The sequence below is a fragment of the Columba livia genome, chromosome 7 (assembly GCF_036013475.1).
Source record: "Columba livia isolate bColLiv1 breed racing homer chromosome 7, bColLiv1.pat.W.v2, whole genome shotgun sequence".
Taxonomy (NCBI): domain Eukaryota; kingdom Metazoa; phylum Chordata; class Aves; order Columbiformes; family Columbidae; genus Columba; species Columba livia.
Window position 1 is genome coordinate 19,802,858 of NC_088608.1, and position 25,548 is coordinate 19,828,405.

Below are 25,548 nucleotides of genomic sequence, written 5' to 3' on the forward strand. Positions count from 1 at the left end.
TGATACCTATATATTTATATATACACACACATATACGTGCATATTTGGAAGTGTGATACTCAGTGTACAAACAGAAGTTAATTTCAGATCTTCAAACAGAATAGAACAAAAGAAGTCACTTAACATCTTCCTGTGTTTATAGACCTTCCCTTTTTTCCGGCAGGTACTAGGGAGTCCAAATAAGACTGAATTGCTATTGTACTAACTACTGCAAAAATACAAACTAAAATGTCACTCATAGTTTAAAGAACAGAGAGTAAACATATTTAAAAAAAAATATTACGACTATTTGCAATAGTAGCAATGGTTAAAAAGCCTATGTGCAAGTGTCTTATGGATTTTGGACTACTGACCTATGTTAGGCCAGAAAAGAAGTCCCAAAAAATAAAACTATTAAAGACAATTTTAAATCACAGGATAAATTTTCCCCTTCCACAGCTAGAACTGAACACAAAATAAAATAACTAGGTGTCATGCTATACTGATTCTTCAGAGAAAACAGAGTGACAACTGCATATATTGCTACATCTGCTATAATATCATCTTAGATTACCAACTAGAAAAACAAAAAGGACAGAGTGGATCTCCTCTAGCACTGAACTCCTGCTCATTAAGAGATTCCTCCCTGCAAGTGCAAGAGAACCCATGTTTCCTTGCAGTTTAAATTCTATGCGTGTTGAAGGTTACCTCTAAAAAGAAAAACTGCTAATGAGTAGATAAATGATGCTTCATATATGCAAATTCCAATCTGACAAATTTTTAAGAGAAAGAAGTTGCATGAAGAAATCACCCTTTAGTGGTATTAGAAGTAATCTAATGCATTTGCTGTATAACACAAACTGGGAACTAAAAGAACTCAAGTCCTTTTAAACAGTTATGCTAAATACCTTGTCTTCCAGAACAGGTTCCTTGAGCACCTGGTTTCCATTTCATACCAGTGAGTCAACATGGCATAGCTGCTCTCTAGGTAATCTCCCATCTTCTATTTGTATTTGCTGAATTTTCTCATTGACCTGCATCCTGTTTTTTCCTCAATTCATCCAGTTTGTCAAGAGCATTTGTTGCCTTTCCAATACTCATTTGATCTGTGAAAGTAACAAGAATACTTTGTATTCCATTACTGAATTACGGAAATATTTATCACAGGGCACAGCAAATTTTGGTGCAATACCATTCAATACAGCCCTCTGGTTTCCACAGTAGCATTAGTAACCCTTCCCAGTACCGTCTTTTCAACAAGTTATGTCCATACTGTAACAAATTATTTTAAGTCATACGGGTTTAACTTCATACTCACAGGTGCCACCAAAAGCCTTACAGAAGCCAAGACATGACTCAAAGGCATGAATATCAAGCCAGAAAAAGAAATTAGCTTAAGTTAGTGCTACTGACAAATTCTTGCTGGTCTTGCTTATTTTCACCCGTCTTTTAGATAACTTAGAACTAGTGATATGATTTCTTGCTTTTCTTCAGAAGCTGAACTTGTTCATCAGATACTGTTAAAGTGACCGGAGACAGCTGTCTCCCCACATTAGAGAAAAAAAGTCCACATCATCCATCCATCCATCCATCCATCCATCCATCCATCCATCCATCCATCCATCCATCCATCCATCCGCCAGACTCTATAGATAAATTAATAATTATCACACAGATAAATGCTAATACCAGGATAAAAGGACAAACTTAATCTAAATATATTTCATCCTATTAAACCTTTAATACTCACCAATTGAAACTTATTCTCAGCTTTATATGTGATCATGCAGCCAAATACTTCCCTTTGTCTTCACTTCAAAAATTTGAATTTTCTTTCCTTTTGGCAGCCATGACTTTCCTTCATCTCCCTCTTCTTATAAGTACAGTACTGAAAGGAAATACTGAGCATTTCCTAAAATACTAGTACTAGCTGCATTTTTCTAGGTCTGAACTTATTGCTCAACTTTGCCCTGTTATGTGCACCTTTCTTGAGATTCAGATCATTAAATAGTTCATTATTAAGCTGGTTACTATTACACCTCCTATTTTCTTCCATTTGAATAGATATTGCAGATGTTCAGCACAATTCTTTCAATAAACTGCAAAGTCTAAATACCTTTTTACCTGTGATATTTCCCACCCCTGCTTAATAACATCACTGGCACTTCTAGACAACAGTAGGCCTTTTCCTTGCCTTTATTCTGCCATTTCCTTCCCTTCCTAGACATTTATTATTTTAATTTCATAGCCATTTTCCTCCTATATCATAACACATGCAAATGTAAGGTTATTTTCAAACCTCCATAATTTGCATAAACCAATTGAGTCTTGTCCAAATCAAAATATAAAATTTTATTATGAAACAGAGTTTACCTTATTAAAGTGCAATTGTACGTGATGAGAGATGCTTTAAAGGTGGGATGGTCATTACTATTACATTCATACCCTGAAGGAGACATTTTCAAGTAAGTGTACCTCTTTGTTCCTAGAGGACATTTCTTGTGCAGAAGAGTGACCTTCGTTAAAGAAGGCCTGAAATAATCACAGTCAGAAAATGAGCATGATCAGTGATTGCAATGGAAGACTAACTGGAGGGTGCTCAAGAATGGTGCATCCAGTAAAATAAGCAAAGAAAAAGCCAACCATATCTTGGGCTGCATCAACAAGTGCGGCCAGCAGGTTGAAGGAGGCAATTCTGGCTCTCTAGTCTGCTCTCATGAGACCCCACCTGGAGTCCTGTGTCCAGCTCTGGAGCCCTCAGTGCTGGACAGACATGGACCTGTTGGAGAGGGGCCAGAGGAGGCCACAAAAATGATCAGAGGGCTGAACATCTTCTGCATGAGGAAAGGCTGAGAGAGTTGGGGTTGTTCAGCCCAGAGAAGGCTCTGAGAAGACCTTAATGTGGCCTTAAATGTACTTAAATGGGGCTTATAAGAAAGATGAGGACAGATTTTTTTATAGGCCTGTTGTGATAGAACAAGGGGTAATTATTTTAAATTAATATATGGTAGATTTAGACTATATATAAGGAAGACATTTTTTACAATGAGGGTGGTGAAACACTGGCCTAGGTCGCTCAGAGAGGTGGTGGATGCCCCACCACTGGAGACATTCAAGGCCAGGATGGACAGGGCTCTGAGCAACCTGATCTAGTTGAACATGTTCCTGCTCATGGCAGGGGGTTGGACTAGATGACCTTTTGAGGTCCTTTACAACCCAAACTATTCTAGGATTCTATTACATATTTTTAAATAATCAAATGAAGTCTATGTACAAAGTCATAGCTCTACACAATCTATTGAAGTATACTTGTGGATGCTTATAAGAACACAATATTTCATTAAAAGAGCTAGCAGAATAGTTAGCAAGGCCAAGGTCTCACTTGGACTGATTAAACTGAGGTCAGTCTTTGTAAAAGGGGAAGCGTCAAAAAGAAAATTAACATGCAAGTGTTTACACAAGGAATTATGTACAGATAACATTAGAAACCTGTTAGGTAAAAATTGTATCAATCACTACAAGGTAGAAAAAAAGGTGGGTTTAGTAGATAACATCTAATTTAAAAGCAATAATGAACAAAATGCTGAAAAAACATGTTCATGTTAAGCAGCTCAGAAACCTGTTAAAATATAACTGTCATGAATTTTAAAGTTCGTGAAATATAAAAAAAACTATAGAAAGTTTGGGCTAAATAAAAGAAAATTAAAATCAGAATAAGCACATTTTCCATTAAAATAATCACACATACATATTTGAGTGAGAATTATTTTTTTCTTCTACAGAAAAAGAATTGACTTGTTACAAGCTGAGCACGGTGTGGTAGCCTATTTGGCTTGAACCTGAAGAACAAATATCAAATTTTTCAAGTGAGGGAACTTAAAAAAAAATGAGAAAGGTTCACTGAGTAAAGTAAATTATTTTTAAAAAAGTAAATGAAGTCAACCAATTGAGCATAAAAATATAAAGTGTCTTGGTTTTTAGACAGTATCCAATAATTTCTTGTAACTCTACAGAGAAAATTAGTCTTCTTCTGAAGTACCTACAATACATGGACAAACAATATACATATGGTCTTGAAGGTGAAGGAGGACTACAGGATCCATGTATCAGTGGCCAACATATGAAATCTTATCATAGAAATATTGTAAACATTTTTCTTAATTGGGACCTCAGTGATCTTTGGTATAACAGACTCCTATGGAATCTTTGATGACACATTTTATATACAACTTAAATAAGAAGAAAAAGAAACTGTTTAAACATTTTGCATTTAAAGTATGCATCACTTAAAAATGCAGTATACATATATGATCACAGTCTGGAATGGATCTTCTAATAAAATGCTCCTGGCACATAAATATAAAATCTTAATTGTTCTGGCCAAAGATCCACTTCTGGAAGGGGTCTGATGGATTACAGGATGCCAAACTTGGATGTTCTCCATTTCCTGTAAGGCACATATGTAGTGCTGCATTGTACAGAGTTTGATCCTAAAGTGGATAAAAAAGGAGGGGGGAAAAAAAAAAAAAAGTGAACAAACAATGAGCATGCTATGTCCCCCCACTCTTTGATTTTTTCTCCAAGTTCATTGTTATCAAAAAGAGTAAGGCCATACAGCTGGTGCAGGGACTAGCAAATGCATGTGAGTAATATGCAAGTACCAACTTGTTTTGTTACAAATATTTTTTAAAAATTTCCTGAAGATACAAAACATTTAGATTAACTTCCATGTGGTTGTCCAGACATATACACTAAAGCAGGGGTGTCAAACTCATTCTCACAGGCGGGCACATCAGCCTGTTAGTTGCCTTCAAAGGGCTGAATGTTATTTTAGGACTGTATAAATATAACTACTCCTGCATTTATACAGTTCTAAAACTACATTTGGCCCTTTGAAGGCAACCGCCAGGCTGATATGGCCCCCAGTGAAAATGAGTTTGACAGCCCTGCACTAGAGGATATCAACTGGTTTTGTAAGCGACATTTCTACTTCACATTTAAAATAGTGAAATTATCAAGTTTTGGCCTGGTAACTGAAAAGCTGAAATTATCCACATTTTCTTCCCACAAATAAACTTACTCCTTTTTGACTTCAGAATTTTGTTTGAGATTTTCTCTTTTATTGGAAATCGAAATATAATGCATGTCAAATATCACTGATAAGATGCCTATTCGCTCTGCAGTCTAGATACCTTTTGATGCAGCCATTGCTCTTCTCCAACAGCAAAAGTTTTCTGGCCTTTGTAGTGACATTCACGAAGCTGCACAGGTCCTTTAGAAGCATGCAGACAAAGCTCTTTCTGAATGTTATGTCGAATTTCATGGTGTGCAGAATATTCAAAGTACTATTCAAATAATTTTTAAAAATTCAGTAAATAAATACAAACGAGAGCATAAAACTAAATTAACTCTTTGAAATTCCAAAACACAAACAGATTTCGTTAGTCAACAATTTGAGACTACAGAATCAGTTATCTGATTTTTTAGCATACGCACTGTAAATGTGTTTACAAAACTAAAAACATTTTTTTTAATACTAATGCGATTTAGACATACTTAATTGTATAAATTGCAATTGACACTCACTGCATTATGATGCAAGATATCATTGCTTGCTCCTCCAGGAATTTTAAGTGATTCAAGGAGACAAACTGAAGAGTAGAGATGGTTGCATGGAAAACTAATATTTTGGCATTTCTTAAATTTAAATTAAAAAAAAAAAAGTTGCTGAATTTTGGTTTTGTCACATGGAACAACACTGACTGCTGTACATCAGCTTTTGCTGCTTGATATAAAAAGTACATGCTAACAATAGAATGCTGCTATGTTCTCTTGTGAGGTAGTCATCAGAAAAGTAATATAAGCATGTATTTTATGAGTGAATTTTACCATTATTTCCTGGCAGTACAGTACTCTTAAGGGTCAGGAATCCTATGTTATGATTCAGGTCTTAGCAGAGATTTAATTTTAACAAGCTACAGACACAGCTGTCCTTTTATACCTTGCCGGCTACCCTACCATCCTGGCCTCTTCTTTTTCTCTCTCATTAAACAGCATTACATCCTATTACCGCAGTTTCCTGGCTCCATCTGTCAGCCTTCTTCACCATATCTTTCCTTTGACTTTTAAGCCCAGGCTCACTTAGCTCCCTGTGGCTTTCAAGTATCTGTCCAATTGGCTAGCGTCTGCCTCCTCACTCTCTCGGCCTCAATGGGAACAGCACTGAGAAACAAACAGGCATCTCACTCTGAAGTCTCTGTGCCCAATATTACTCCCTGAAATAGGTACTGATGGAAGTGACCTGCTTTGCCACATAGTTCTCAGACATAATACTTTACTCTAAATCTGTTACTCTTACTTAACCTGTTCTGATTTATCTTTTGAACTCCAAAATCTCTGCAAGCCCTGAAAATACAACTCAAAAGCTAGGTTTAAAACTTCAGTGAATTTGGATATTGAGATGGACATGTTCCCAGCCCCAGCATGTTCTAAAAAGGAAGAATGATAAACAACTGATGCATAACTCTGTAGAGTAGGTCCTCTCTTCTAGCCCCCTATGCACAAAGATGACAGCATGAAAAATTTTAATCTACACTGTTAGAGTCTGGCAAAGAATGTAACACAACTGAAAACAAAGTATTATAATGAGAAGGGTTAAGTAAGCAAATATACACATCTTTTCAGCATTACCAGCTCAACCTGTGTTAAAATTGCTGGTATTGAAAGGGATTCAGACTGTTATTTTATGGCAGGAGGATAACCAAAAACTGCAACACTTGAAAGTGCAGTTATAGTACAGTCCATGATAACTTAGAGAGAGATGACAATAGAAGCATACAGCAGATCTCTTAATACAATGTGTTGGTACAGTGCTCTTGCATTAATGACTGTGACAATGCCAATAGGCTAATATAATATTAATCCACAACAGAATAAAAAAAAAAGTTCAATACCGTAAGAAGCTAATGTAACAGGATAGTTGTTAATCTAGACAGCATTCCATCTCCCATAAAAATTGATTAGGAAAACATCAGCTAACTAGGGCTGAGCTTTCACAGTGCCATCAATGTACGGCTTTTAAGACTGAATATTTTATTTAAAAAAATTAATTAGAACTGTATTCTAACAAAAACTTTTAAATATTTGTTGACCTTTAGTTATTAAAGATCAACAGTTAAAAAACTTTATTCCCCAAATAACTCTTTAAGGCAACAGAAAAGCATTCATTTCTGGTCAGGAAAGGAGGTGGCACTTCTATTACTATTACAGTAGTGCCCAAAGGATTTAGCATCTGGTATCTATTGCAAGTCATACTGAAGAAGAAACTGAGCACCGTTGCTGCCTCCAAGAGCTATTCAAAGAGAACTCTTCTTGGATAAATTCAATCATATTATTCACTTGCATTAGCCAGTGCAGGACAGACCACTTTGACCTCACACTATGAGGCTGCAAGCATGATAGGGAAGGTGGCTCAGGCCTGGCCACTTGGTGTCCCATTGGCCGGATTCCCACCAACATCTTCCTTGACAGTGCGAGTCCTGGCAGCAGAGAAAGAAGCAACAGAAGGAAGCATAAGGAAAGGAAGAATTAAGAAGACAACAGTTACAAGAAAGTAGTATGGATAGGATTAAAAGGTTTTGCACAGAAAGGAGCGATCAAGTGAGGCAGAGCAATTGTGTTAGAAATCTGAATCTGCATGCTGAACATAAAATGTTAGAAGTGGGACATGGCATGAAGAGCAGTATGAAATTTTCCTTGAACAACACAGATACAATTCAACTCTTAAAAAAAAGAGAAAAATTGCATATTAAAAATTAGTCCATTTATCTAAAATAAATGAAAAGCTTTAATACGGTAAAGTCACAGCTGAACAGATGATAAAAATCAGGTATCAAATATTTTACCTGATTTCCTCCAAGTCCATGACAAGAATACATAATCAATGGTTTGCCACCATGGTTATTTTCACCAACATCCAGACACATGCGGTTACCTGTGTTTTTTAACTAAAGAAAGGGTATTATGAGAAAAATTTTTAAAAAAAGCTCAGTGGGGATTACAAACAATTACAGTCTCACTAGCATACAAAACTAACCTTTGGCTTAACAATAATTACAGCTGTTAATTTTAACTTTCTGCTATGCTCAAATGTAAAAACCCTGGTCTCTCAGAGTTAATCTTTTCTAACCAAAAGCCTAGTAGCTATGTTATGGCTGTCTCCAGCCACACACTGTGAATTATTAGATCACTGAAATACAAGGTTACTGTTATTCAAATTACAATTTGAACAGATACATACAAAAATACACATAAAATATTCTAAATTGGAGGAAGTGGAAGTGCTAAACTTTGCTAAATATTCATATGCACTACAAGCAAAGAATTATTAGTTGTTTAATATTTTGTTGGTTTTAGCAATGCAATGTCTAAGAAGTTATTTAGCAGAGGAAATGCAATGGTCTTCTAAAAAATGTATGTATAACTATAAACACACATTTTCCTCATCATAAACTGAGAAGTAAACAGCTGTCTAGTTTTCCTCATGAACATGAAGTAAAAATTCGCTCAGACCACTTACTATATAAAGCTAAATTCACCTTGATAGTTCAGGAAATCTCTCACCACTGGCTTAGTACTTTGGTGTCACTTTAAAGTGACTGTTAGTGATGGTCAGAATGTTGCTTATTTTAACAGGTTTCAAGATCCCATTAAGCTAGGCTACTGTTAGTTATTAAGAAGCTTTGCTTAAATTTCATATGACCATTGACAAAGTTATAAAATATTCAAACAGCAAGGTATGCAGAAGAGATTCTTTGTCCAGAGCAGCGACAGAAAACCCTAGAGCTATAGCTAAGGTAGCAAAAAAGATTAGCAAACTTCCTGGATTACAGAAGACTATAGAAAATAATTAAACTTACATATCCAGAAAACAAAGGATTCAGGTCTGGCACATATGCTTCTGGATAAACATTACTGAGATACCAGGTAAAATTTTTACACTGCAGACGCTGCCTTAAATCAAGTCTTTTTGAGATGTCTCCAAATGTTTTCTGTTAGAGGAAGGGAAGTTACGGAAGGATGGAAAAGAAACATGCTAAAATTACTAATAAGGATTTTGTACATATAAAAAACTATCATGTTCTGTATTGCAGTATTAAACAAGTTTTACGCTTCATTTGGTTGTGGGTTTGTGGTTTGGTTTTTTTTAGTACTGTACTACTACGGTTACTCCTGTTTATTTTTCAAGATCATAACATCATTCACTTCTTGCCTTCAGCATTTCAAAGCATGTGCAGAAAACCTGCAACATGGAAAAAACAGTAATATCCTTAGTCCTAAGAGGGTTCTAACACGGTGCCATGAAGTGGGAAAGTACAAACAAGACCATACTGATGACAGCTAGGAAGCTAACTTATCTCACTCAAAAGAGTGAGCTGAAATAAAGAATTAGATTAATTAAACAATTAGCATAATAGTCAGTACAATGCAGAATCTCCCAGACAAAATTCTGTTGCCTACCTGCTATCATGCTTATAAAATTTAATGCTACTAGTAATACAATATTCACAAAAATTTATCACAGAAAGGGAGGAAAAACAGCTTCTTGAAGAAAAGTCTATATACTATCTGGTTTGAAAAACCAAAGTTCCAGAAAACCTGCAAAAATTAATAAACCAACACCCACACCCCCCAAATTTAACTTAAGCTTTCAAATATCATTGAATAAGCTTTTTCCTGCAGCTAAAGAGCAACAAAACCTGCTTTTTAAGTAATAATACTAAGCAACTTGCGACTAATGAGACATTGTATTTCTCACTCCAAGTTAGTTTGCATTTTATGTGCTCAGTAACTTTTTTCATGCTCTTCTGGCAGTTGCAGTAGCTATTCAATGCAAACAAGCCAGGATTTAAGAGAATGTATGAAAAAAACCTACCAATCGAAAAAACCCCACCACACAAAACACCATCACCACCAGACACTAAAGGTTTTCATGCTTCTTGGTGCTACAGCATTAAGAAACTGAACTCTGCCTTTTCATTAAAATATCTGGAATCTTTACATACTTTGTCAGTAAATAACTTTTGCTCACCAAAACTTTCAACGCAGCAAGTGTGATTTCTAATACCACCACCACCACCTACTTGTTTCACAATTTTTGCTGCCTCTGTGTTTCTTCGGTAAAATATTTCTTTATATTCATCCATCCAGACTTCTGCAAGGCGGACTTGATTACGTGTGATCACTTGTGTACCTTTTGGGAAAGTATGAGGACTCTTGCTGCGAAAGACATGGCCAACAACAGAGCAAGGCATGATCTCCAACTGTCCACCACATTGCCACACCTAATAATAACATTTTTGTGTAAGTGCACTGCAATTAGAATTAAGGGAGTGGAAAAAAATTCAGCAATGTTAATGTTCACCAGAAAAACACCCAAACCACTAGCAAGAGTGCATATATCAGGCATAACATAAGTGAATTTCCTAATCAGGTAAACCCTGGAAATATACATTTCAGTTATTGAATCTAAATACATTTTAAAAAAAGAAAAAAAAATCAGTTCAGTGATCATATTTGTAGTTTACTTCATAGGTCATTAGTAATTCATTTTCCATGTTCTAGTTGGCTGATTCAGCAAGGAACTGAAAATATCATACTAATTTATCCTCAAAAATCCTGTCCACTTTCAGTATAGAGACAGCTGATAAGTAAGTAGCTAAACTTACTCTGAAAGACATTTCTATATTTTCACCTCCCCATATTTCCATTTCTTCATCGTAGCTTCCAATGTGTTCAAAGTAGTCTTTTGATATTGAAAAGAGACCTCCAGCAAAAGTAGGTGTTCTGCAAAAAGAGAAATTTACTGAGGAAGACAGAATTCAAATAGGTAGGCTTTAAAAAATACAGATGTAAAAAAACCGTTCTAAACATGTTCTAGGAAGTTTCCAGGTATTTGTCAGTGTTTCACTACATTGATACATTTTCTTGGCATAGATAATACTTCAGTTAAATCTGCCCACATTGAGTCTCATTTGACAGTTTTATTGTTATTTATTATCAACCAGTTTAGACTAATGACCACTGGTATAAAAAGACAGCACCAGGAAAAATAACATATTTTTCCTGTATGGAGGATATCAAGCAAAGTTATTACTCCTCCAAGCCAGTAACCCATCCAAGACCCAAGCACATACAATTATCATCAAACACACCACTGTAACGGTCTAGTATTTTGGTGTTTCTGAACTTTTGTTGTCATCCTTTCGAGGATGATGAATGGGGAGCCAGAATCTCTGGTACCGTCTCTGAAAATAATTGTTTATAATCCTCTTCTCCCCACTCCCTCCCGATGAAAAAAATTATATCAAAATTCCTTATTATGTTCCTAGTGCATGTAGAAAAAAGATAATGCAGAACAATTACTGTCTTAAGGAGGTTATATTTCTGTGAAATTTTAAAAATTAAAATGTGGTTCTTAAAGAAAATATTACAAAAACTATTTAAGACTTCTGATCAAAATCATCTGAAGAATTAGTTCATTTACAAACTGCTGCTCATAAAAAAAACCTGAATTATTTAAAATATTATTCAAATTATGTTTACCTAATCGGATAGGTTTCATCTTTTCTTCTTTTATTCTCATGTTTAGGTAGAGACTCCCATCCAAATGACAAACTCCAATCAAAATTTCCTCTGTTGTGGCCATGCCCATAAGGAGATGGTTTAGTGAATTCAAAAGTATTGAGATCTATAGAAGCAATATCAGGGCTTACAACAGCAACCGGGTTCTCAGCTATTCTTGCCAATAATGGCTCTAACCAGCCATAAAAGCATTCACCTATGGAGGAAATGGGAACAAGCACTGAACTTCTACTTGTCTATAAAGTAGCACACAGCAACTATTTTAACATGCCCACGGCAAGCCAATATGCACTGCTTTTAAATAGCATTTGCTAATTATACTTTCAATAATGTAAAACTGGAAATAGGAATATATATAAATAGCAATAGGAAATATATATAAAATAGGCAATATGAAAGATGATCCATTGCTAATGTCCATGATTCATAAAAACCCTGCAATGTTAAATCAATGACAACAGTGTTATAAACCAGACAGTCACAGGTTACACTTACAATGAGCATCCAGAAAGGTCAGGGTCTCTCCTGTTGCTACGGAAGCTCCCAACAACCGTGCAGTGATTAGACCTTTTCTTTCCTTTTGACGGACTACTTTAACTATTTGAAATTGTTTCACATATTCATCTAGTTTATCATGCAAGTATTCTAGAAAGAGAAATCAATTTCAGGATATTCAGTGTATATCAATGCCACTGCTTAGAATTTTACATTATAAACTAACAGGATAAACAGTTCACACTAATCCCAGGAACGACCTCAACATCAAAGCCATAAAAAATTCCTGACTGTTAAATATTATTTTTAGGGGCTGAGTTTTTTGGGTGTGGGGGTGTAGGAAGAGGTGACTAGCAGGGAACAGATGATGGAATACTACAAATATTCTAAAAGAGAAAGGTTGTGCCAGTGCATCTCTTCTGCACTATCAACAGTTTGAGTATCAATTCAACATCCATTTTCAGAGCAAACAGATCACGTACTTACTTACTCAAGTTATCCGCAGAACATGCACATTTTTTCCTTAATGACGGCACATTTTACAGTTTTCAAGTGCTATAGTATTTACAACAGCAGCAGAAGTTATATAGAACTCTTTAAATGTGCAAAATTTGAGCAACAACCCCACATCCCTCATTAAATATCCCATATCATCTTCCTTCCTCTGCCCATTCTTAGTATTAAACTGTGCAAACAAGCATACTTTATAACAAAGTGTGACAGTGTACTAAATACAGACTTGCAAAAAGTGTAAATAAATTAATATAAGCGTGTATGTATAGACATGTCTATCCAAAGTTAAGCATATAAAGTTTTTTGAACTTGCATTTGTGATCACACTCAGTATACATTCAATTACTTTTGGCAGTCAACTTGAGTATCGAAGATTTTTTTTTTCCATTAATAACTTCACTTTCTAGGAAACACATTTCCCTTCATATTGATGAAATTAATTTGCATAAAGACAATCACTATGATAAAATGCAAACTGGTACAAGCCTTGGCCAATTTATCCTTGGATACTTTGTTCTATAAACTGTAATTGTTTTGAAGCACAAATTACAGATCTACTTGTCATGCAACCAGTTATGCAGTTTAAGCAGCATTAGAATTAGAATAATCAGAAATAGGGTTTAAAAATTCTTTAGAGGACAAGAATTCCATATTTGTCTACCTTATTAAAAAAAAAAAAAAAAAGATGGGGGAGAACTAATTTCTAGAAAAATAAATCAACAAAACCACTTAGAACACTTTATACATGTTAACGGTCATAGTGATATCCTCTTTTAACAAATTTATTTGCAATTCCAACATGCCTTAAATTAATATATATATATATATCATCACATCAGAAGAAAATAGAAAGGCTTCTTACCATCTACACTGGCATCATCCACCAAAATAATCTCCTTTAGTAGTATGGCAGGAGAGGTATACATCACGCTGTGAACAGTTCTGAGCAGAGTGGACCATGCTTCATTATGAAAAACTATTATAATACTTGTGGTTGGCAATGGCGGGCAACGCTTAAACTTTTGTTCAATACATCTACAGATTAGAAAGTGTTAACTATTAGAAAATGGACAAAAACTTTTGACCAAAACTCTTAAAAGAAACCCTCTTCTCATACCCTGTAAGTATGGACATTAAATATTTTAGCTTCTCCACTTTCTGTCCCAGTTTTGGAGCACAGAGGCAGGTACTGCAATTGAAGAAGCTGTACAAAATATTTTTTTTTAAATATGACAAAAAAGAATTCCACTTGAACAACTGACTTAGTTCTGCTGCTACATCACAAACGTTTGAGTATGTTTCATAGAGCACTCAAGTCTCCTCAAAAAAACATGCTATTATATTGAGAGCGACAGATACTGAGCTGCAAAATTAGACTTTCAGTCACTATTACTGTTGAAATACAAAAATACAACAAAGAATATTTATTAGAAGAATGCAGAGTTTTCAATGAAAAATAGGACAGATCTAATTCAGAACTTCAAAATCTTGTAGAAATAACATATAATCCTTATGGCAAAATATCCCATTCAAGGGATACAATTTTAAACCCCCAGTTCCTCAAGGCTGATGTAGTCTGAACAGAACTTTAAATCCAATTGCAAGACAAGTTGACATGTCAACACTTCTGTATTCATAAGCTGCTTGCTTACTGTTTATTGCCTGTCACATTTAGAGACTGGAACACTCCCTAGGGTAATTACCACAGCCATGGCCTCTACAAAATAGGCAAAAACCCAGCAGTTATGCTCTAGCAAAGGTTATTGTGAGCGGCACCACGTGTAAGGTGATATTCATACCGCCAGCAGCAGCCCAGTAAGGTTAGTCACTTCTGACACAGACAGCTGAGAACACATAATCTGGCTGTGACCGAGACTGCTCATAATCAAAACTCATTCTGCGCAACTCCTACAGTCTTCATTAATAAAGTTTATCAGTATAACAAGGCTCATGAGATGTTCAATTGCCTTCTTCGATAGTTTACAATTACTAATTTATTAAACTATGCTGGTGGTTTTATTAATGCTGAATACTTAAAAAAATAAAGGGGGGGGAGAAACGGTCTTCAAATTCAAAAAGAGTTTAAACCGCATTTTTAGTTTTCTTCTAAGTAAAACTTAGCAGGCTTCCAGAAAGTTACTCAGAAATTGCAGCTTTAAGGCAAAAGTATAAAACTTTACTTAAATATGGTTACTTTGAATTCAAAACTATGACAGAAGTGAAACTTTCTAAACATTCTTGGCTTCCGCACAGTGGATCATTAAGTACAGTCACTCATTATTTACAACTAGCAGACTTTCCTAAACTATCACCTAATGCTGAACTCAAATCACTTTGCAGTCTGCATTTCTGGCAAGTTTCTCAACTGTCAGGACATACACATTTCAACATACTCAGGAGGTCGAGTGTCTGGTCCAAGATCTCGGTGTAAAGAAATCCTGTCACTTGCAAATGCATTAAAGCAGTGCTTTTCTTCTCCACGCTGTTTTTCTTTCTGTTCTTCTGAATTTAAGCTGATGGTTTTAAATGCTTTACCAGAAGCTCCAGGAGAATTAGGATCTTGAAGAGGTCGATCTAGAAAGGGTTTTAGTTCCACTGCAGTATAGTGTCCTGGCAAACAGCGGCCTTCTCCAGGAACCTTAGTTTGCCTAAAAGGTGCTTTTATCTGCATTTTTGGATTTGCACCTTTGATATTGTTCATAGCATTTAACATGAGACCTAATACATGACTTTTCTTTCCAACAACTGGCTCGATTTGTGTTTCATCTTTAAAATCTTGAACACCCACTTCTCTTTGCAATAAAAATAAAAATACCAGAAAGACAATCACAATAATGCTAAACTTCCAAAGTTTCCAGTGAAAAAATAGTTTTTTGAATAGTTTAGGTGTCTTTTTCAAAGCCATTCTAGTTTTAAAAATTTGTCACCAGACAAAAGTTTTGTGAATTATGTTCTCCAAATAGGTCACAGCATTTCTTGAAATTATAAGACCTGTAAATTAAAACAAAAAGCATACATTTCAACATCTAGTATGTTCAACAATATAAGACCACAATAAATTAATAGACAGAAATTAATTCACAACTCCCAACTGTCATATATGATGTGGCCGTCACTTAAGGTGTAATTTTAGGACTGTATAAATGTAACTACTTCTAGTTCTATACAGTCCTAAAATTACATTTGGCCCTTTGAAGGCAACTGCCAGGCCGATATGGCCACTGATGAAAATGAGTTTGACAGCCCTGACTTAAAGATAGGTCAAATCTATCTATAAGATACCCAAGATACACTCTGCCTGTTTGTTTGGGTTTTGTTTGTTTGTTTGTAGTTTTTGTGTGTGTGTGGTTTTGTTTGGTTGGTTTTGGCTTGGATTTTTTTGTATGTTTACTTGGGTTTTGTTTTGTTGTTGTTTTTCAAATATACTTTAAATAGAAGAACGAGAAAGCAGGCATATCACTAAGAATAAAACAATATTTTTACACAATGTCACTACTTCAGATTAATTTTCTTCCAAATCTTGATCATAAAGTTGTTTTAAATTGAGAAAGGTGTTGTTTTAAATCTTCTAGAAGCAGTGAATTTTAGTTGAATAATGAGACAGAAGGAAAAGACATGGAATCAATACAGTAAGTTCAAGTTGCATGTAAGAAAGATGCACATTAAAAAGTGAACTATAAAGTTAGCAAGGACTTCTCAATCAACTCATTTCAATAATACTGACATTTCTAATATCTAAAAAAAAATTCCATTTCAAGATTAGACTGAAGTAATCAGACTTCCAAGTGGGAAAATTTTGCATTAATTTAGTTGTCTAGTATACGTATTCAATGCAGATCTAATACATGTAATTTGAAGTAGGTTACTTTAGCCCGAGGATCAAGTCATCAGCCTTTTTCACTCATTTGTACTGCATTTTCTGGCATGTGCTGCTGTAGCTCATCAAGAGAACATGTCAAAGAGCTCTCCTCTTTCTGGAACTCTGCCACTATTTTTTTCACAGATAAGCAATTATTCAGTAGTTTTCAAGATGGGCAACTATGAAAAACATTTGAGTACTACCAGAATCCAAGTGATTTGAATTAAATTCTGTCTGCAAAATTGGCACTTTACAAAAAGGGTAAAAATAGCAACCATTTTGAACTTAAAACACAGCTTTATTTTTGTGCAAGTTGCATGTACGTGAACTGAGAAAAGAAATAAGCAGCATCTAGATAAAAGCCACAGTTCATTTCCACTTGCTAACTACCGACCACAGAATTACAAAAAACTACTTTTTTGTTTCATCTTTTAAAATACGAATAGCTTCTGTAGTTATTAATTGGAATAACATATACCCAGGAAGAGATACAGAAAACAGAAAAAACCTCACCTAGTTTCCTTTAAGAACTTGCAGGATAAATTAAGCATCTGGACTAGTTCACATTATTATTTATGTCAAAGCTTATGTCATCTTTTTATAATAAACCCATACATTCAAACCACAGTAGTTTTATCATAGAAATATTGCTGTGAGAGTGCAGATGGGAAGCTCATTACAGCATTACCATATAAATACTAAAAGGTACCAAAAATGTGCTTCACAAGGCTTCAAAAATTTCCAAGAAAACACATTAAAAAAGAATCTCCATGCCACTTCCGTCTCGCACATTATTTTCCCACTTTTCTCTAGCGCTGAAAAATTTGTACTACAATACTGGTACTTAGACACTGCAAGACTGAGAACAAAAACTTTCTTTCCTGCTTAAAAGATCGCAACCAATTTAACAATCTGCCCGATTAAAAAAATGCCTTGTTTCCTCACAATGTCTGGTGGGTTGATGTTGGCTGGCTGCCAGATGCACCACCCAGCCAGGACAGTGAGATCACTTTCCAATTACTGTTGCAGGGAAAACAGAGTAGGATGGTGAGAAACAAAGACAAAACTATAAACCAGCTTCCCAGGTTCAACTTGACTCCTTCATTCCCAACTCTTCTTTCTCCAAAGTGATCTGCCAGGATCTTGCTCCTGCATGGGCTCTCCATGGGCTGCAGCTTCCTTCAGGGAATATCCACATGCCCCGGCATGGAGTCCTGCACAGGCTGCAGAGAAATACTTTCCATGGGCTGCAGGGAAATATCTGTTTTGATGTCTGCAACACCTCCTGCACTCCTTCTACACTGACCTTGGTTTCTGCAGGGTAGTTTCTCTCACATTTTTTTCCTCTGTCACAGCTGCTGTGCAGCATTTTTTACCCTTTCTTAAATACATCATCACTGAGGCACCACCTGCTATGCTGGGTGGCTCAGCTTTGGCCAGCAGTGGGTCCATTTTAGAGCTGGCTGGAACCAGCTGTGTCCAGCACAGGTGCAGCCCCTGGTCTCTTCTCACAGCGGTCACCCCTGCAGTTATCCCTGCCTCGCAGTCTTGCCATGTAAATGCAATATGAAATGTAAAACACTAAGCACAGATAGAAGTCAGCACCCAGCAAGGAGGCACTAACTTGTAGAACTACCATTGCTGAATCTGCAAGGGCTGTGCCCAAGTCTACAGCTTCTGCAGCCTGTAACCAGAATGTTTTCATAACACCATAAAAAATTGCATTACTCTTTCTTAGTGCACCATGCACAAGCACATATGATATTAGTAAATCTTAAAGCTTAGGAATCAATAAAACAAACAAACCCCAGATAAACAAACCTCAAACCCCAAACAAAAAAAGTATATCTTTTTTATATATATATTTGAGAGAGCTGGCAACTTCTTTATCTCACAGGCAGTCATGAGGCACAGTCAATCAGAAGACACCTGGAGAGGGGGGCTGGCTGATTTGTGTCCAAACACTGCTGCCCTCAAATTTATTTTATATCACTAAACAAGCAACAATGTTGTCCAACTTCTCTGGGCCTCTTCCTCTCAGTAAGGAGACTTAAATTTGTCTGTTGCAAGAGAAAGGTAATTAATGAACATAATGGTATAAGATAAGTTGTGAAAAGACGGGTTAAAGTTAATTCTACATAGCAACATTGACTGTTTTACACTGAAATTATGCTGAAATTTGAGAACTTAATCAGTATTTGAGTCAAATATTTATGTCTGTCTCTTCTTGTTTTAATAAGCTGGCATGAGACGACTCAGGGTAGAAAAATTACATGGTATGGCTATATATCAGTTATCCACTTTAGTACCACAGAAATCTTTTAACTAATTTAACTACTTCAGAGAGCTATAAGTTGCAGTTGTCAGATTTCCACTGTCCATCTTCAGCATTTCAATTAATTCAGCAATGTTTACTTATGCTAAGCTCACTATGCCATAACGTTCTTTTCTAGTTTTATGTTTACTACATGAAGTTCAGCTTCACTGTCTCCAGCAACAAAAAGCAGAAACAGACCAGAAAGCAAAGATTTCTTCCACAGAGTTTTAGCACATACTTCGGACTTCTGCTGCTGCTGGCTTTGATGCTGACACACTGACCTATTCTTCACAAAAGGTCAAAAGTCCCTATGGACATTTAACCAAAAACTTAAACTAAATTACCATTAATTTTATTTGGGATTATTTCCTGCACAAATTGAGCATATACAAATCCTTAGTATATTCATCATCAACACAATAGTCAAGATATATACAAACTAAAATAATGAAAATCTATAATCCATCCAGAATATTTCTTGCACTACCTGTGTTTCACATACATCTGTCTTCTGAAATATAATTCATTAAAGACCATAATAAGCAGATCTAATGAGCAAACAAGAACATAGAGTAATTTATTTAGCATTTGGTTTCCTATGTAACTATATTCATTTTTATCTGTAATACACTCTGACAACATATTTCCTTGCATTGGATACAAGTGTCTTAGCTGCTCAGGTCTAAAGCAGACCAGGCTGCCATAACACACAGGTGAAATGTGTCTGTCCCTCGAAATTAAAACACAATTCACCTGAGTCGGGTAGGTCATGCAAGCAGAGCAACACAACCCCATGTGGACCAGCACACTCCAGCACACATGGCAGCATGCTGCGCACAGAAACAAGTGCAAGTGCTCTTTCTTTGTTAAAGAAACTATCAAGTGACAGCCTTGGGATATTATTTGCAGCAGAAATGAAGTGGACAAACACAGGCTTGTTTGCCACAAATGTACAGCAAGCTCTTTGATACAGACAAATGCTGAGTGTAGTTTTATTGAAAAAATCTTATTGAAATATAGCTTACAATAAGGGAAGAGCTCTTCGTCACATAAAATAGCAGTTTTCAGAACACAGACTACATTGTCCAAAGAACTTTTGTTATGAAAGCTGTATCTCTTCCTTAGGGCTTTTACCAGGATAATTTTGTGGTCAAAAAAATAATCCTTATTTCCCACAAATGCCTCACGCATTTTTATGGCATAGCAATGTCAGTAAGCACAGAACAAGCTACTATTCCATCCTCCAGGACACACTGAAGAAATATGTGGTATGGTTAAACTCCCCGAGGTGGCTGTTTAGCAAAGTGTTTCATCTTCTACTCATTAGTGTTATTTTCACTAATAGTAGTCTGGATTCTTATGGCACTTGGAAGTAATTAGCCTTAAATACCAGAAGCTGGAATTTAGGGAGGGTTGTGGGGTTTTATTTTTTTTGTTTGTTTGTTTGTTTTTTAAAAGAAGAAAATAACCAGAAAACCAATATGTACCACAAAAGTCTTCTAAAAAGTGACAAAAAACAGCTGCCACACTACTTCAAACCACATCAGATGAGTAGTGTGTGAATTCAATACACGGTCTATGTTACATTATGCCACCCACTAACTAACTCTGATGTCAGACTGCAAATACTCTGGCTTACAAGAAAGCCTCACTACAGTAGCCAACATGTAGACAACTCTGACTTTTTGTTACCTTGGTCTGAAAAACACTGTAGGCAATCATTTAGAAAAAAAAAAAAAGTCAAGATAACCCAAATCAGCAGAAATTCTTCCAGACCATGCCAGTAGGAGAAATTTCTTGGGGTCAATAACAACAATATATTTGATCTCATTTATTTAAACAAAACTGTCTTAAAATTAACTTTTCTAAAATTTGAATTATATATAGGCTTCTAATGTTTCCTGAGAATGTTGCTTATGGAACATAAAAATAAAGAAATAAAACCACTGAATATAAAATTAAAAACACTTAAGAAAAAAGTTAAAAAGAGAAAAATAGGAAAATATTATAATCATTAAGAATGACTAATCACAACTATTTAACTACACAACCATGTTTCACCCTTAATGTTATTTCTTCAGTAACTCCAGGTAATCAGGAACATTCAAAAGCACTTCAGAACTTCGGGAAAATGAAAACAGTTACTTCAGTTTACCAAACTATGCTACTGTATACAAGAATACTAGCACTTGGCTTCAATAAAGGAACAAACTATATAATGAAACGTACATAAGTTAAAAATTAAGGCTTCACATGAAAAGGAGACACAGAATCACCTGGCCAGTTTCTATCTCTACAGTCGTAACAAAAGACACTTCCCTAACTGTTCCCCTAAGAATTCCCACTGAATACATTCCTAGCTGGGGCACACATGCCTAAAAGAAATAGAGATTCACAAACCCCAGACACTGTTCCTCTGGGTACATTCTTTGAAGCTCAGCCAGTGGAAATGTGGTTCTACTCCTGAAAAAAAGTGAGTTGTAAGAGGAATACTGAACTTATTCAGTTCCTGAGTCTTAGTTTTAGAAACATTACGAGCATAGGTTATTCTAGCAAACACTGGACGTAATCTACCCCAGTGACTATTACAGAAATATCAGAAACTGTAACTAGATGATAACGCAACAGGCTGAAGTAATTCAGAGCAGCAGAAGCCCAGAACACCTAACCAGAATACAACTTTGCAAACTATCTTGTTCAGCAGTTTCTTTGAAAAAATAAATACAACACCCCTGCCCTCATGTATTCTGAAGGAAGTGCTTCAAAAAACTCTTTCAAAATAAGCAGTAACACTATTTTTCTACAGCAAAGCACTGTACATGATAGGCAGAAATAGATAGTCCCTGTGACAATAGATATTATATTAAATGTATATATTAACCATATACTGTAAAAATTATTTAAGGTTTATTTTTACAGTCTAGAGACTATAAATATGCACTTATCTCAAATTTAAATTTCACTCAACTCTGCAGCTTCCCTTTTTTGTTGGCCAGATTGGTTTGGGCCTCTCTTAAAATCATTTTATACGGTCCCTAAAAATGCTATGTTGACAAGTGAGCACCATAGCAGCTGTAAAGTGCTGTTTTAATTTAGCATCTGATTTTCACTTAAGCACCAGAAAATAATCTCTGGATCATAACCAAGGGAATCTTCATGATTGTAGTAATGTTTGTAAGATAACAAAACCATTTAAGTATTAAAAGCATAGGGCTTGAAATCAGTTTTACAGCCTAATTGGCCTTAAACTTTTAAGTTGTTTAAATGACTTGTGTAAAGCAAAGCAACTCTCATCACTGACTCATGGAGATTTACAGAGGTTTATTGGGGCAGTGACTGCTAAACTAATCTTTGTCAGAATCTCCCAAAGGTGTCTTCACTTTCCTCCTCTCCCCACTTCACTGGTTCTCTTCCCACTACATTTCATGGCTGAATAACCTTACCTAGTAACAAATAGTCACTTGACTATAGAATTTAATTACTAAGTCACTGTCAGTAGTTTTGCAACATGACTTCTCTGTTTGTAAGCAGAACTCTTTCCTATAGCACACGATATCAGCAAATCTTAGGCAAAATCAGACAAAAGGAAGACAGCAAGTGAAAAAAATCTTGCCTTACACAGGTGGACACAATCTAGCACTTCATGGTCTAGAAACCTGAAGAATTTTCAAATCTTCTAGAAGATCTGGACAGAAATTAGCAGATTAGCACTCATCAGTGCTGGCAGGCACCTGATCAGCAAATCATATTATGAACGTGATTCTCTACATTGATTCAAAAGAAAGGAATAGATATAAACTCTCAGAACAGACAGACCAGGCAACAAATTTATGCAAAGCAAAAAGGAATGTAGTGAAGCAACACAGTTTGTCACCTACAACTGTAGACTTTGGGGAAATGTCACAGATAGGGTAATTATATCTTATTCCTATTTTTATGTAAATCAAGATTACCCAGGCTGATGCTGGAATTGTCGCACCCCCCCCCCCCCCCCCCCCCAAAAAAAAGGGACAAAGTTAAATGGTAACAGCAGTTACAAGGAGGAAAAGTGATGGTCTGCTCCCTCCCACAGTGCAACAAAACCAGTAATTTTGGCTCTCTGTAACCAACTCAAATTTACTTTGCTATGTGATGGAGAAGCCTTGAGATGATAGTAGCAGATGCCAAACTGACCAGCCCACTGAGCAAACCTAGTTAAAAAAAGAAACCAAAAGCCATAAATTGGCTGCTCTGTCTCAGTCTTTAATTCTGTCGCTTGGCTCAGCAGAATAACACTACCTTTAGTCAAGACTAAACACATCAATATAATTCATATTTTTTTAAACAAAAGACGTATTGTTACAGAAAACTAATATGTAAAACACTACTGAGCTGCATGTATAAAATGCATATTTCCAGTATATTTTATTTAACCAATAAAAACATTAATACTTCTTTATACAAGCATATTTTATACAAAGTTAAAAAAAAACAACACACCTCTATGAAACTATGGCTACGTTACAATTAATTTTTCCTGTCAGCTCTCCAGAGCCACGAAAATATGTCAGTACTATCATCTACTGTGTAGAACTAAGACTAACAAACTGATGGAGAAAAGTGACAATCTAGTAACTTAAAAGTACTTCATATAGGATTAAATATACCAGCAGAAGCTGGCAACGTACACAAAGAAACGATCACCCTGCTGTTATCAAATCAATGAGGTTCTGTGGACAAATACTTGGGTGGGATCGGTACGTGTCAAGAGACACCTCCTTCAGTCAACACTTTTGGTCCGGACAGTGCGCTCGGCCGGCGGCCAGCACTTCCCGGAGCGCCGTTCGCCCAGCTGCCGGGCAGCAGCGCCCTTCTCCGCAGCGCCGGCCCCGTCCCGCGTTAGCCCGGAGCGGGGGAACCGGAGGGGACGGTGCGTGGGGCGCGTGAGAACGCGCACGGCCGGCGGGAGCGCGTGCGAGGGCTGTGTGAGGGGGACCCCGCGGGCAGGCCCCGGCCCCGCGTGTCACGCCTACCCCCCCCCGTTGTGCCCCGCGCGCAGCCGGGCGGCGGACGGTGACCGGAGGGGCCAGGACCCCTGGCTAAGCGGGAGCGGAGCCGCGCGGGGGCTCCCGAGGCCAGCGAGCTGCCCCCGCCCGCGCCCGCCGCACTCACCTGGTCCCGCGGGAGAAGCCCGAGGCGCGGCCCGCGCGCAGTGCCCTCCGCCGCACAGGCCCGGCCGCGAGGCCGCCCACGGCGCGAGGAGGCTGCTGCCGGGCGCGCGGCTGTGGCTTCCGCTCAGCGGCCGCCAGGTGCGCGCGGGCGGGCGGGCGGCCCTGCGCCTGCGCGTGGCCCCGCCCTCACCTGGCGCCCAGGTGCGCGAGGCAGCTGCCGGCGGCGCGCCGCGGGGTGCGCGGAGAGCGGGACTCGGGACGCACAGGGGCGCGCGGGTCTGCCCGCGAGCTGAGGAGCGCGGGCGCGCTCGGAGCGCAGCGCCGCGTCTCCCTCTTCAGCTCCTGCCCCCCAAGGAAAGCGCAGTTTTCAGACAATTACACAGCGCGCACCAGCGGGGCACGGCCAGCCGTGTGCGCTGTCACATCCAAACCACAGATTGCAGTTTAAGCATCCCAGCAGGGTGCTGTGACTTTTTCTTCAGTCACCTAAGGGTTATGCCGTGTAAGATGGGGTTGACCAAGCACTCCCAGCTCACGTTGCTGGGAAACAGAACACAAAATCCCTTAGAGGTGAGATCAGAGGTTGAGAGAAAGGATATCACACTGAGTTCCCTTCCTTCACAACGCTGAGGTTCCCAGAGAGACAGATATAAAACCACTTTTTTATAAAAGCACAGTTTAACTTTGGGGAGGGAAAAAAAAAAAAAAATCAGCACTAACCAGACAAAGCTCGCTCCTAACTTCCCTTAATATAGCACAGTTTCTCTCTTTCTTCCTCCTTTCAAATGGAAGTCGCACAACTACAGCCTCAGCCGTGACCTCGGTTGATTTCTTTCAGTTGCTGAGCAGCAGATGGGTAAATTTGCTCAGCAAATATACAGTGAGTTCACAGTAATTATACTGATTCGACAGCAGTGATAAAAATGCTAATACCTGTATTTCATAATGGAATTCATCTTCCTCAGGAACACTTAATGAAGATTTAGACCAGAATTAATCGTAATCCATGTGTTCTGGTATTTCTAGCATGTTAAAATCCTTCCTTGTGCCTTTAAAAGTTGAGGCCTGAGCTGTACCAAGTACTTACATCACTTTATACACGCAGAGCCAATATGCAACTTTTTGTAGCACAAAATTCAAGTAAGGCAAGTTTCTAGCATGAACATTGTAAAAGCTGCTATTTTCCAGAATAAAGCCTGCATTAACAGTTATACTGATTCCTAAAAAAACCCCACCAAAACCAACAACAACTTCAGAACATGATTTAGACCACTCACTTGGCTCCTCTTCTAGCAAGCATCATGTCACATAATTACCAAACCAAGCTTAAGCAGAGATAAAAGCATGTAACTTTTGCAGTAGCAGTCTAATTCTAAACAATTTAAGGCAGGTCAATGTTTCAAGAAAATGGTTTGAATTTCACTGCAAGATGAAGCAAGAGATAAAACCACAGAGTGAATGAAGCTAGAAATGAAAATCACAGTTGTAAGGAGCCTAAAGTGACAAAATAGTGATCTTACTTTAAAAAGTGACAGAGTCACTGATGGAGAAGTACTTGATAGTGACATTTCTCCTTAATTTCTTTTCCTGGT

General features: G+C 37.2%; 1 protein-coding gene across 3 annotated transcripts; it reads right to left on the reverse strand.

The window, feature by feature from the left end:
- Positions 1-2,307: 2,307 nt before the first annotated feature.
- On the reverse strand, positions 2,308-25,548 carry GALNT3 (polypeptide N-acetylgalactosaminyltransferase 3). 3 transcript variants are annotated; one of them, XM_065069704.1, is made up of 11 exons: positions 23,958-25,548; positions 15,024-15,621; positions 13,493-13,665; positions 12,118-12,267; positions 11,584-11,818; positions 10,707-10,824; positions 10,122-10,322; positions 8,898-9,029; positions 7,884-7,985; positions 5,172-5,251; positions 2,308-4,469 (listed from the first exon to the last, which is right to left on the reverse strand). In XM_065069704.1, exons 2-11 carry the CDS (start codon positions 15,533-15,535, stop codon positions 4,262-4,264), a joined length of 1,911 nt encoding a protein of 636 aa, XP_064925776.1. In that variant the 5' UTR covers positions 15,536-15,621; positions 23,958-25,548; the 3' UTR covers positions 2,308-4,261. The 3 variants fall into 3 exon arrangements, with proteins under 3 accessions (XP_064925776.1, XP_064925777.1, XP_064925778.1); XM_065069705.1 differs by having other exon boundaries at positions 5,172-5,324; XM_065069706.1 differs by lacking the exons at positions 2,308-4,469; positions 5,172-5,251 and adding an exon at positions 5,357-7,517.